This window comes from Vombatus ursinus, unplaced genomic scaffold, assembly GCF_900497805.2.
Source record: "Vombatus ursinus unplaced genomic scaffold, bare-nosed wombat genome assembly UNPS02014786.1, whole genome shotgun sequence".
Classification (NCBI taxonomy): domain Eukaryota; kingdom Metazoa; phylum Chordata; class Mammalia; order Diprotodontia; family Vombatidae; genus Vombatus; species Vombatus ursinus.
In genome coordinates, this window is record NW_020954564.1 from 14,964,815 (window position 1) to 14,978,873 (window position 14,059).

A 14,059-nucleotide genomic window follows, 5' to 3' on the forward strand; every position below is an offset into this window, starting at 1 on the left:
TCCTGGTGAATTGTGACTAGGCTGGCAGCATGAGTGGAAAGAAGGGGGCATATGCAGCAGAATGCAAGCAGAGGTAGAATAATTGGAATTTGGCAAATGATTAGATGTGGGGAGAGGTAGAGAGAAAGAGAAAGAAAGGGGGGAGAGGTGGGATAGAGAGGAGTTTAAGCTGATTCTAGTGGATGGAGTCTGGGTGCATAGGAGGATAACAGTGCCATGAAGAGAAGTAGGGAAATTTGTGGGAAGGGCAGGTTTATGGGAGGAGGAGTTCAGTTTTGGACTTCTAGTTAATTTCTCTGCTTCCATCTTATTTGCTCTTAAAATCCATCAATAATTGCCATATTGAGATTAAAGCACGTATTACTACACTGCTCAAGCTTTAATGGCTCTCTATTGCTTCTGGGATAAAATACAAACCAGCTCTCTTTGGCATTTAAAGTCCTTCTCAGTCTGGTTCCAGTCTGACTTTCTGGACTCATTACACATTTGCTCCCTTTACTCATTTTAATGTTCCTGTCATACTGGCGTACTTGCTATTCCCTGTATATCATATTCTTTCTTCTACCTTAGTCCCTTTGTACAGCTATCCTCATGCTTGGGATGTTCTTCCGTTTCATCTCTGCCTCTTAAAACCCCTCGTTCCCTCTAAGGCTCAATTCAAGAGCTACCTCTTTCAAGAAACCTTTCCTGATTACTCTAGTTATTCCTCCCTGTAACATCATTCTGTATTTATTTAGCATGCATATATCTCATATTTGCTTATCCATATACATATTTTATCTTCCAAATAGAATGAGGTCATGAAGGCAGAGACTGTCACTGGCATATTGCCTGGTACATAATAGGTAATTAATAGTAAGTGCTGATTGATTGAATGTATTGTTTGAGGTGCTTGGAGGACACTGATGTGGAAGAGACTAGTAGGCATTTAGACATGTAGGACTGAATATCAGGAAAGAAATTAGGACTGGATATATAATTAGAAGAGTCATAGAATTGCAGAATTTTACAATTTGAAGGGATCTGAGAAACCAGTCCAACCTGTACCCAAACAAGAATCCATTCTTCAATATACCCAATGAGCCATCATCTAGAATTGGCTTTAAGGCCTGTATGGGGTGTTCAGGGGGAACTTAGTGCCTCTGGTGTGAGGGCTTGCTGAGCCCTTTTCAGGGCAGCTCATCTACCTCTTTCTTTCTTTTTCTTTCTTTCTTTTTTTTTTTGTGAGGCAGTTGGGGTTAAGTGACTTGACCAGGGTCACATAGCTAGTAAGTGTCAAATTTCTGGTCTGAAGTCAGATTTGAACTCAGGTCCTCCTGACTCCAAGCCCTGTGCTCTATTTATTTCGTCACCTAACTGCCCCTCATCCACCTTTGGTGTCCACCTTCACCCAACTCTCGCCTGCGGCTCCATGAAGCTGTAGCATGCATAGTGTCTGGTAAAACCATCTCGGCAGATGGGTTAAACCAGGTTGAGGGTAACCTATATGCTACAAACCTGTCAGTGAGTTAGTGGGGCATCTACCTGAAGCATGTGAAGACTTCCCCCAGTGGAATGGGAGGATGAGAACAATTTGTTCCAGCGACAGCTGAAGCAGGGTCTGTGGAGCCCTTAGAGCTTGGTCATGCCTCAAAGACACCAAGGTCATCTCCGGGCCATCGCAAGTCATCCTCACTGTTGTCTTGCTACTGGGCTTTGATGATTCTGGAAGAGAGGGTGAGTGCAACTCAGCTTCACTTAAATTCAGTTCACATTCAAATCAGGGCATCATTCCATGATGTCATTGATCCTCTTCGAAATGAAGGACAAATAATAAGGGCCAGTAGTGAAAAGGAACTCACTACCTCCTGAGGCATCTATTCCACTTTTATATATATGTGTGTGTATATATATATATATATACATATATTTTTTTGGTGAGGCAATCGGGGTTAAGTGACTTGCGAAGGGTCACACAGCTAATAAGTGTCATGTGTCTCAGGCCGGATTTGAACCCAGGTCCTTCTGACTCCAAGGCTGGAGCTCTATCTACTGCACCACCCCTTACAGATATAATTAATAGGAGCATTTCCCTCAGTTAGTCAGCAGGTATTTATTATGCATCTCCTGTATGCTAGGCACTGTCCTAGGAGCTGGAGATAGACAAAAGTGAAGGAGTCCTTGACCTCTAAGAGCTTGCATTCTGTTGGGGGAAACAACATGTATGCAGATGAGTATATACAAAATATAGGGTATAGAGACTGACTGGACCTGTGGTATAGATAATTTTTTGATGAGGAAACTCCCTCTATCAATGCAATTTGGCACCTTCTATGCAATTTATAATATAAGTTACTTGAAGTATTGAGAAGTGTAGTGATTTGCCTGATGTGTGTTTGCATAGTCATTATGTATTTGTCTGGAGTGAGAGTTGAACCCAGGCTCTCACTTTTTTTAAATAGTATTTTTTTCCCAATTATATGCAAAGACAATTTTTAGCAAGATTTTTACAAGATTTTGAGTTCCAGATTTTTCTCCCTTTCTTCCTCCCCTTCCCTCTTCCCAAAACAGCACGCAGTTTGATACAGGTTATATATGTGCAATCATGTAAAACATTTCCATGCTAGTCACAGTTGTGAAAGAAACAGATCAAAAGGAAAAAAACCACAAAAAAAATAACGTAAGTAAAAACAGTATGCTTCGATTTGCATTCAGAATCCATTAGTTCTTTATCTGGATGTTGGTAGCATTTTCCATCATGAGTCCTTTGTAATTGTCTTGGATCATTGTGTTGCTGAGAAGAGCTAAGTCATTCATAGTGGGTCATCACACAGTGTTGCTGATACTGTGTACAATGTCTTCCTGGTTCTGCTCATTTCACTTTGTACAAGTCTTTCCAGGTTTTTCTGAAATCTGCCTGCTCATCATTTCTTACTGTACAATAGTATTCCATTACCTTCATATACCACAACTTATTCAGTCACTCCCCATTGTTGGTCATCCCTTCAGTTTCCGATATTTTGCCACCATGAAAATGGCTGCTGTAAATATTTTTTGCACATATAGGCCTTTTCCTTTTTTTTATGATCTCTTTGGGATACACACCTAGTAGTGGTGTTGCTAGATCAAAGTATGTACAGTTTGGTTGCCTTTGGGCATAGTTCCAAATTGCTCTCCCGAACAGTTAGATCAGATCATAGCTCCACCAACAGTGCATTATTGTTCCAATTTTCACAGCATTTATCATTTTCCTAATTTGTCATATTAGCCAATCTGATAGGTGTGAAGTGCTACCTCAGAGTTGTTTTAATTTGCATTTCTCTAATCAGAAGTGATTTAGAGCACTTTTTCATATGACTGTAGATAGCTTTGATTTCTTCATCTGAAAACTGCCAGGCTCTGAGTTTTTGTACTATATTATGCTGTCTCTCTGGGTATACAAAATACATATAAAACAAATAAAAAGTAATTTTGCACTTATTCAGTAAATAGGGGAGGGAATTCAGGTAGGCCTCACGTAGTATTTGAGCTGAGCTTACAAGGAAATTGGATTTAAAGAGGGTGGGATGTGGAGTGAATTTATTCAAGGCATGGAGGGGGGACAGCTAGTGCAATGTCACAGAGAAAGGACATGTAATGTCGTGTGTGAAGAACTGTAAAAAGGCCAGTTTGAATGAATTGTAGGATGTGTGGAAAAGGGTAATGTATAATAAGGTAGGATGGAACCAATCAATGAAGGACTTTAAATGCCAGACAGAGGAATTTGTTTTTTATATTAGAGAGAATAGGGAGCACTCTAGTTTATTGAGCAGGGGAATGACATGGTCATATCTATGCTTTAAGAATATTATTTTGGCAGCTGTTCAGAGGATGGATTAGGGAGTTCTGTTTTGAGTCAAGTTTTACAACAAACCTCAATCTGCCTCTGCAGCTTCTACCTGTTATTCCTATTTCTTAGCTCTGAGGACAAACAGAACAAATTCCCAACCCCTTTTCTTTTCTTAAAATTTATTTATTTTATTCTGAACTTAAGAAATAAAACAAGCATTTCCAAAGCAAAGTGGAATAGAAAAACAGGATTGCATGTAAAATTGCAGATCCATTGTGTACAACTTGCTATTTCTTTCAAATATGCAACGAAGTTATTGTATAGCTTCCCCCCCCAATTTTGAGATGGCTGCCATTAGACACAAGTGTGTGTGTGTGTGTGTGTGTGTGTGTGTGTGTGTGTGTGTGTGTGAGAGATTTATTTTTCTGGATGCAAACAGCATCTTCCTGCCTTCATTTGAGTACTTATAATAGTTAGAATGCCTTGGTTGCTCAAAGTTGTTCTTAAAACAGTACTGTGGTTACTGTATACAATATTCTCTTGGTTCTACTAACCCCTTTTCTTCCTTTTTTTTTGAAGACAAATTTTTATTGATATTTTTGTTTTTATATTACCAGAATTTCCTGCTATCTTTTCCTCTGAGAACTATCCTTTATAACAAAGATTTTTTTTTTAAAGCAAAAAGGAAAAGAGGAAGAAGAACAAAAAATCAGCAACACTCATCAGTATGGTGAAAAAAAAATGACAATGTATACAGTGTTTCTCATTCATAGATCTTTCTCCTGCCTCATAACCTCTGCAAAGGCTTGCTTAGGGAGAGAAAGGAGGTGTCTTCTCATACCACTTCTTTGGGGCCAAGTTTCTGTGGAATTTTGCATTATCCATTTTTAGTTGTTTTGTGGTTGTTTAAACCTTTTACATGTGATAGCCCTTTATACATTTGAAAACAGTTATCATGTACTCCTTTTACCATCTTGGTTACTCTCTTTTAGAATGTCTCTAAGCCTAATGATGTCCTTTTTAAAATATGTCCCCCAGAGCTGAGTTTCAGTTGTGATCTAATCTGGACCACAGGACTATTATTTCCCTCATTTTGGGTACCTTGGTGGATTCATAGGATCAGGTGAAGTCAAGGGAGGAAGATGGAAAAAGAAAGAAGATCTTATTACTGGGTTTAGACCCTTAACATAGGGAAAATATTCATAATAATGCTATTTGTAATAACAGAAAGCTAGAACTGAAATATGTGCCCAATGATAGGGCAATGGCTGAACAAATTATGTTATGAACAAACTGAAAAGTCATTGGGTCACAAAGAATGATGAATATGAAGAATTTAGAGGAAGTTTTGAAAATTTGTGGAAGTGGTGCAGAGTGAAGAAAGCAAAGCCAAAAGAACAATACACGGGACTGCAATAGTATAAGTACAACCAGCAGTAAAAGGCAATAAGGCTCAAGTTAAATACAGCAGACAATGTTAATATGAAATGAATAAAGTTAATACATATCTCCTTACTTTCTAGCAACAATAAGTAAACTTCAGTTATTCACAATTATTCTTTTAGTCAGTGTTGTGTAACATTTTGGGAATGTACTTGGTCAGGGGCTAGGGAAGCATCTGCTATGTTAAAATAAATTGTATTGACTAAAAAAAAAAACAAAATTAACTATTGGAAAACAATAGACCCATTAAAAAATTCAGGGCATGATGTCTTTAGGTAGCGTGAGGCTGAGAACATATCCAAGAGGTGTCACTGGTCATTCCAGATGCTACACAAAAGTCAGGTAATATGAAGACTGAGAAAAGACTAAGAGATTGAGCAGGGAAAAAATAAGTGGTGATTTTTAATCAAGAAGAAGTGGTGATTTTTAATCCAAGAATTTTCTTGGAAGTAGAGGTTGGAAGATGGGTTGCAAGGATTGAGTAGTGAATAGGTAGTGAGGAAGTAGAAATAGTAAGTATAGATTACTCCAGGTAGGAGTTGAGAAGTATTCCAAGACAATGTCTTGTGGGGATGGCAGGGTCAAGGGAATTTTTTTTTAAGTATAGGAAAGACTTGAATTTATTTGTGGTCAGTGTAGGACAAGCCAGTATATAGGCAGAGATTGAAAATTAGAGAGTGAATCAGTGACTGATTGGACAAATTCCAGAAGGAAATGAAAATATTTGTCTTGGCTGGGAGAAGGGTGTGTGAGATACGGACTAAAAGAGGAAGTGATCTATGAAGTTGTGGAATGGTTTTGAGGCATGAAGAAGGGAGAAGTGAATATATAAGCAAATATCCCTATTTTATAAATAAAGAAGCTGGGATTACTAAGAGGTCATGTGAATTACCCATAGTGGTGATTTGTGATGTCTAGGTATTATATGCCTTGAATCTGGTTTTCTGACTCCCACATCATTGCTCCATAGGGAAGGAAGGAAAGCAACAAATTATTTATTAAGCACCTGCTGTGTGCCACACTGTGCTAAAATGTTTTATAAATATTATCTCACTTGATCCTCACAACCCTGGGAGGTAGGTGCTATTATTATCTCTCTTTTATAGTGGCAGACTGAGGTTAGGTGACTTGCCTAGGATCGCACTAGTGTCTGAGACCAAATTTGAACTAGGGTCATTTTGACTCCAGACCCATTGCTCTGTCCATTGTACTATGAGCTGCCTCAACTAGACAGCAGCCAAAACAAATTAGATTGGTTGATTCACTCATGTGGTAAAACTTGTAGCTCTATGCAGGCACAGCCTGCATAGTTAGTAAACCCTGATTATGGCATAGTAGAAAGAGAACATTGGAGCTATAGTCAGAAGATTCAGATTCAAATATTGGTTCTAATATATATTTAATCTATGACCTTGGGCAAGTTACATAATCATTGGGCCTCTGTTTACTCATCTGTAAAGTGGGTTATGTTAGATAATCTCAAAAGACCTTTCTGGTTTCAAGTCCTCTGATTTATTTGTCTTTGGATCTAACCAAACTTTCCAACTCTGAGATTCTGTGATTTGCAGTATTAAGATATAGAGCTTAGTTCACAGGTTTAATTTAATTTTTTACCCTTTTTAAAAGCTTTTCTTTTTTGGGGAATTTGTAACAAAATTCAGAACTTAAGCACCAAATAAAATGAGCATTTTTCTATATACATAGTAGAACAGAGAAAGAGGATTGTACATGAAGCTATTATGTAGACTTAATTTTTTAAAAGTATGTAAAAAGTCATGTAACTTTCAAAGCTGTTCTATTTGTCTTTTTCCTTTTGGTCTTCTTTCTTTTCTTTTTTTCTTTTTGGTGAGGCACTTGGGGTAAGTGACTTGTCCAGCCAGGGTCACACAGCTAGTAAGTGTCAAGTGTCTGAAGTTGGATTTGAACTCAGGTCCTCCTGACTCCAAGGCCGCAGCTCTATCCATTGCGCCATCTAGCTGCCCCCTTTCTTTTCTTTTTTCTTTTCTTTTCTTTTCTTTTCTTTTCTTTTCTTTGCAATTCATGTTGTTGCTCTTTTTGTTCAGTTGTTTCAGTCGTGTCTGACCCTTTGTGACTCCATTTGGGGTTTTCTTGGCAAAGATACTGGAGTGGTTTACTATTTCCTTCTCCAGCAAATTCTGCAGATGAGGAAACTGAGACAAACAGGGTCAGGTGACTTTCACAGGATCACACAGCTAGTCGGTGTCTGAGACCAGTGTCTGAGCTTTGAACTCAGGAAGATGAGTCTTTCTGACTCCAGGCCTGGCACTCTATCCACTGAGCCACCTAGCTGCCTCTAGGTGCAGTTCACAGGTTTTTAAAAAAATTCTCCTCCATGAAACTCTTTCTTTTAACACAGAGGAAAAGTTAAGCAAATTTGTCATTTATTGTTGTTATAAAACTTTTAATATCTTAAAGTATTTGAATGATCTTTTTGCTTTTATATCCCTTTTATTTCTGAATATATCCCTCCTCTATCCCCTAACCTGTGAGAGCCATGCCTTGTAACAGAATAAAAAAACAGAACAAGAAGTTCAGCATAACCAGCCAATTCATCACCTAAGTCTGATAAACAGAGAAGTTACGTGACATACACTAGGTCATTAAGCAGTGGAGGTGGAACTTGCACTGTGGTCTTTTGATTTCTAATTCAATGCTCTTTCTGCTCCGTTAGGCTACCTCTCTACATTATATATATTGTAAGAAGTATGACCTGGCTAAAAGTTGTAAATGGCACTTTAACATTTTTAAAAAATGTCTGTTTTCTCTTTAGTGTTCACCTGTGTACTTCTTTCACATTTGAAGATGGTGAAGCTGGATATTCACACTTTGGCTCATCACCTTAAGCAGGAACGACTCTATGTGAATTCGGAGAAACAGCTGATCCAGAGGCTAAATGCAGATGTGCTTAAGACTGCTGAAAAGTTGTACCGAACAGCATGGATTGCCAAGCAGCAGAGAATTAACTTGGACAGGCTTATCATAACAAGGTATAAATGTATTTGAGCTTTTAACATTTATGACACACAGTAATTCTCTTCTACTTCTGAATTGCATGGCATACCAAATGAATGCTCCAGATATGTCACTGATATTTTGTCAGTATCAGGAGGGTTCCAGCAGAACTGGTTGTTCCACAACAGCCTAGAACTTGTGCCCTTCTGTTTTACTCTCCCCTGGAGACTTGAGCCATTGCTGTAACACACATGCTTGATTCATCATAGATTAAAATTGCTCACAGACCATGGAGAGTGGAATTTTCAGATATTGGCATTTATACTGTCAGATTAAAAAATGACCCTTTTTGTACATTTTGAGATGTTTACCTCTCCTTCAGTACTTGCTGTGTGGGATTTTTGCTTGTTGGCAAGTTTATGTGTTCTGCTTTGTATGTAGGAATGTTCCTTTTTTGATGTTCAACTAGTTCAGAATTAAAAGAAATAACAATAAAAAACCAGCAATAAAAGTTCATATGGACCTAGTTTGAACTGTCTCTTTCAATTTTTAAGTACACATAGCAGAATGAATAATCTTACTTTTCATAAGTGTTAGTTAATGTCCAGTGTTATATTAGGCAACTAATAAAATGCTTGTAGGTTGACTAATGATTGATTTAAATTCAGCTAATATCGGAGAGAACACTTATAACGAAGTTGCTGCCAGTGCTCCGTACTCTTTCTTTTTAAATCACACTTGATAACATGCAAGTTCCACCCCACCACTGTTGGGTGTATGATCTTACTGTGTATGATCTTACTGATTCAATTGCTCAAAGGCTTAAATGGTTTAACAACTTGAGATGATATTCCTTGATAAATGAAAGCATTATTCACCTATTCTAATGAGATTTGTTGTGTATTTTATGTGTGTCTTTTAGTGCTGAAGCTTCTCCTGCTGAATGTTGCCAACATGCCAAGATCTTGGAAGATACACAGTTTGTTGATGGATATAAGCAGCTGGGATTTCAAGAGACTTATTATGGAGAATTCTTAAATAGGTTAAGGGAAAACCCTCGACTCATTGCCTCCTCTTTGGTTGCTGGAGAAAAACTGAACCAGGATAACACTCAGAGTGTTATCCACACAGTTTTTACCTCTCTCTATGGCAACTGTATCATGCAAGAAGATGAGAGCTACCTTCTTCAGGTTTTGCGATATCTGATTGAATTTGAACTCAAAGAAAGTGACAACCCTAGGCGTCTTTTGAGGAGAGGAACTTGTGCATTCAGCATTTTATTCAAGCTATTTTCTGAAGGACTCTTTTCTGCCAAACTGTTCCTCACAGCAACATTACATGAGCCAATCATGCAGTTGCTGGTTGAAGATGAAGACCATCTGGAAACAGATCCAAATAAGTTGATTGAGAGGTTCTCTCCATCCCAGCAGGAAAAGCTTTTTGGAGAGAGAGGTTCAGATAGGTTCAGACAAAAGGTCCAAGAGATGGTGGACTTGAATGAATCCAAACTAGTGGCTTTGGTGAACAAATTTATTGGCTATCTCAAGCAGAATACATACTGCTTTCCCCATAGTTTGCGGTGGATTGTATCACAAATGTATAAGACACTTTCCTGTGTAGATCGGCTTGATGTAGGGGAAGTGAGGGCAATGTGTACTGATCTCCTCTTGGCCTGCTTCATTTGCCCTGCAATTGTCAACCCAGAACAGTATGGAATTATTTCTGATGCTCCCATAAATGAGGTGGCAAGATTTAATTTGATGCAGGTATGTATTTTCTGATAATTTTAATAAGACATGTGGTCTTACGTGGATTGATTTTTGACATTATTATTTCTAAGAATTATGAAAAAATTATAATGACAACTACTGATATTTCTGTAGTGCTTTACATATATTATCATTTACTGTCCACCCTAGCCCTATATGGTACATAGCTGACTAGCATTTATGCAGTGCTTTAAGGTCTTCAAAGTGCTTTACAGATATTTTCTTGTTTTATTCTCACAACAACTCTGGGAGATAGGTGCTATCATTATCCTTATTTTACACATAAGGAAACTGAGGCATACAGGCTGAGTGACTTGTCCAGGGTTACACAAATACTAAGTGTCTCTGGTTGGATTTGAAAACTGGTCTTTTTGACTTCAAGTCTATACTCTAACCATTAAAATAATAGGTAGCTTTTATATATGGTGTTTTAAGGTTTGCAAAGCTCTGCACATAAATTACCTCATTTGACTCTCACAGCAACCCTTTGAAATAGGTGCTGTTATTATCCTCATTTGACAGATGAAGAAACAGTTCAAGAGAAATTAAATGACCGCATCTGTTAAGTGTCTGAGGCGGTCACATAAGTGGAAGAGCTCAGAAATAGAGCACAGGTCTTCTACTTTCAAATCTGGTTGTTTTTTCCCCTTATTATGTTGTGATATAGGAAATCAGTACAATTTATTTCGCAATATTCTGAGGTACAATATTATCTCTTGTCATCTCTTTTCCTTAAATTTTATCCCAGTTGATTATTTATTATATTTTAGAAGAGCTGTGATTTCATCAGTGTAGTTAACTGCCATCACTATAGGTCTTGATCTGGCTTCAAATACTGGCTCTTGACACTTAGTAAATGTTAACCTCTTTGGGCAAGTCATTAACTTCTCTGGACCTCATTTTGCTCATCTGTAAAAGGAGAGGATTGGAGTAGATGACTTCTGAGGTCCTTTCTAGCTCTGAATTTTTGATCCTGGGTTATTATGTCCTGTGTGATAAGATACTGTCCAGATCTCACATTCTTTGTTCTCCTGTAGGATCTTCCAACTCTAAAATTCTGTGACTTAGATCATTATCACAATAGACTATCCCCTATTGTGAAAAACTATCCAGGTTGCCTTCCTGGAAACGCTATACCTTATCATTGTTCTTACACTGTGACACTTAGACCTGGGCAAATTACTCTGTGTGTGGTCTGACAAGAGATTTGTGTATAAGGGAAGAGCCAGGGCGGTTGTACCTCTATTAATGTATCCTAAGGATATATTAAATTTTTTTTGTTGCTATATCATATCATCGATTAATTAAGTTTCCAGTATACTTTTTTTTTTAGGTAAACTGTCATCTCATCATTCCTTTCTTATCATGTTCTTGTGAAATTGATATTTTTAAAAAATTCTTAAAAAATTTCTTAAGCTTATTATTTGTTTTTAACATTCTTTTCTTTTTTAAATTTTGAGTTCCAAAATCTCTTCCTCGCCTTCACCCTTCCCCCATACTCTGAGGTGAGCAATATGATATTGACTATATATGTGAACTTATGTACAACATTTCCATATTAGCCATATTTTTTAAAAAGTGAGAAAAATACAGAAAGTGAGAAAATTATATTTCAGTTTGCACTCAGAGTTTATTAGTTCTCTTTCTGAAGGAGCATATAAGTCATTTGGAATTGTCTTGGATCATTGTATTGATCTGAGTAGCCAAGTCTTTCGAAATTGATCGTCATTACAACTTTGCTTTTACCGTGCACAATGATCTCCTGGTTCTTCTCACCTCACTTTGCATCAGTTTGTGTCAGTCATGTTTTTCTGAAATCACCAACTTCATGGTTTCCTACCACAAAATATTACTCCTTCACAATCAATATACCATGACTTATTCAGCCATTCCCTAATTGATTGGTATCCCCAAAATTTCCAGTTCTTTGTCACCACAAAAAGAGCTACTATAAATATTTTTGTACATACAGGTCCTTTTCCTTTTTCTTTGATCTCTTTGGGATACAGACCTAGTAGTGTTATTGTTGGGTCGAAGGGTATATGCACAGTTTTAGTATCTTTTTGGGCCTAGTTCCAAATTGTTCACCAGAATGATTAGACCAGTTTACTATTCCACCAACATTTCATTAGTATACCTTTTTTCCCCTCATCACCTCTAGTATTTGTCATTCTTATAGGTATGAGGTAGTACCTCAGAGTTGTTTTAATTTTCGTTTCTCTCATCAATAGTAATTTAGAGCATTTTTTCATATGATTATAGATAGCTTTGATTTCTACTTCTGAAAAGTGCCTGTTCATATCCTTTGACAATTTATCCATTGGGGAATGATTCGTAGTCTTATGGATTTGACTTAGTTCTCTTTATATATTTGAGAAATGAGGACTTTATCAGAGACACTTGCTGTGAAAAATTTTGATTCATTGTTTATGGTACCTTTTAGCAAAGTGTAGTTTACCTGATTATCCTTTTTAATTAGGTATATTGTTGCTTTTGTTTTGTCTGAGATCATGATTGCTAGTCCTGCCTTTTTTAAAAGTTCAGCTGAAGCATATTAGATTCTGCTTTAGCCCTTTATTTTAAATCTATTAGTGTCTTTCTTTTTCAGCTGTACCTCTTGTAAACACCATATTGTTAGATTCTGGTTTCTAATCTGTTCTGCTATTTGCTTCCATTTTGTGGGTGAACTCATCTCATTCACATTCACAGTTAGAATTACTAACTGTGAATTTCCCTCCATCTCATTTTCTTCTGTTTCTTTACTCTCTCTTTTTTTCTTGTCTCTCCTCAAAAGTCTGTTTATTAACCCCTGTCTCTCTTAATCTGTCCTCCCTTTTATCATTCTTCCCCTTCCCCCTTTCTCTTATCCCCTTCCCTTCTTAGTTCCATATTGGGTAAGTTAGACTTCTATACACAACTGAGTGTATATACTTCCCTTCTTGAACTAATTCCAATGAGTGTGAGGTTCATGTCTTGCCTGCCCCCTCTCCCTTTTCCTCTACCCTGTAAAAGGTCTTCCTTATGTGCTACTTTTATGTAAGAAAATTTTCCCTATTCCACTTATCCCTTCCCCTTCTTCTAGTGCATCCCTGTTTCTCACCCTTTCATTTTATTTAGGAGATCTTTCCAACATAATCAACTCACATCCATGCCATCTGTCTGTGTAAACTTATTTTAAGTGCCCTAATAATGATAAAGTTCTTAGGAATTACATGTACTATCTTCCCTTATAGGAATGTAAACAATTTAACCTTTTTAAGTCCCTTATCAGTTCTCACTCATTTTTTTTCTGCTTCTCTTGAGTCCTGTGTTTGAATGTCTGATTTTCTATTTAGCTCTGTGCTTTTCACCAGGAATGCTTGAAAGTCCTCTATTTCTTTCTTTTTAAAAAATTTTTATTTTAGACAAATACTAAAACTTGATACATAATAAAAAAAGAAAAAGAAATGTTATAAACTTAAATATAAAATAAGAAAAAACAAAAAAGTCATGTGTACAGTAGAACATAGGAGAGGATTCAAAATATATAGCAATAACTTTTCATTTTGAGAAAGTCTATATATTAAATACTGTGCATTATGTTGAAAGCTGTCCATCTTTTCTTTGCTTCCTTGTAGGTTTTCTTTTGTTCTCTGCTGTACACTTTTTACTTTGTTCTTTTTTTCCCCCTCTCTCCCCCCTACCCACTACCCCAAGGCTATAATTGAGCATTGGATATATTTATATATATGTATGTGTATATATATGTATATATACACACACTTATACATACTTATGCATACATACATACATACATAAACATATATTTTCCTTAAGAGATTCTAGTCCTTACCTTTGTGTTTGTGCATATCTCTTTTTTCCTATTTCTCTTTACTCTACCTTATTTCTACCTGCTACCTTATCCTCCTATTACTTAACCTACCCCTACTCCAACAGTCCCTCCCTTATTCTCCCATTCCCCTAAGTCTAAACCCCTTTCTAGATCCCCCTTTTAACCTATTCCCACACCATCCTCTCTAAAGATTCCTCCTTTATCTCTCCCCCTTCCTATCCCTTTAGAGTTTTA

The 14,059-nt window shown here is 37.1% G+C and overlaps 1 protein-coding gene across 5 annotated transcripts in view; it reads left to right on the forward strand.

Annotated features, from left to right (window-relative positions):
- The window catches only part of LOC114046865 (GTPase-activating protein and VPS9 domain-containing protein 1), a 91,362-nt gene that overhangs the window by 21,076 nt on the left and 56,227 nt on the right, over positions 1-14,059 (forward strand). For all 5 annotated transcript variants that reach the window (XM_027867426.1, XM_027867427.1, XM_027867428.1 and 2 more), the window contains 2 exons: positions 8,043-8,259; positions 9,147-9,990. In XM_027867426.1, the coding sequence (XP_027723227.1) occupies positions 8,075-8,259; positions 9,147-9,990 (1,029 nt within the window). In that variant the 5' untranslated portion in view covers positions 8,043-8,074. Of the gene's footprint in view, positions 1-8,042; positions 8,260-9,146; positions 9,991-14,059 lie in introns of those variants that run through there.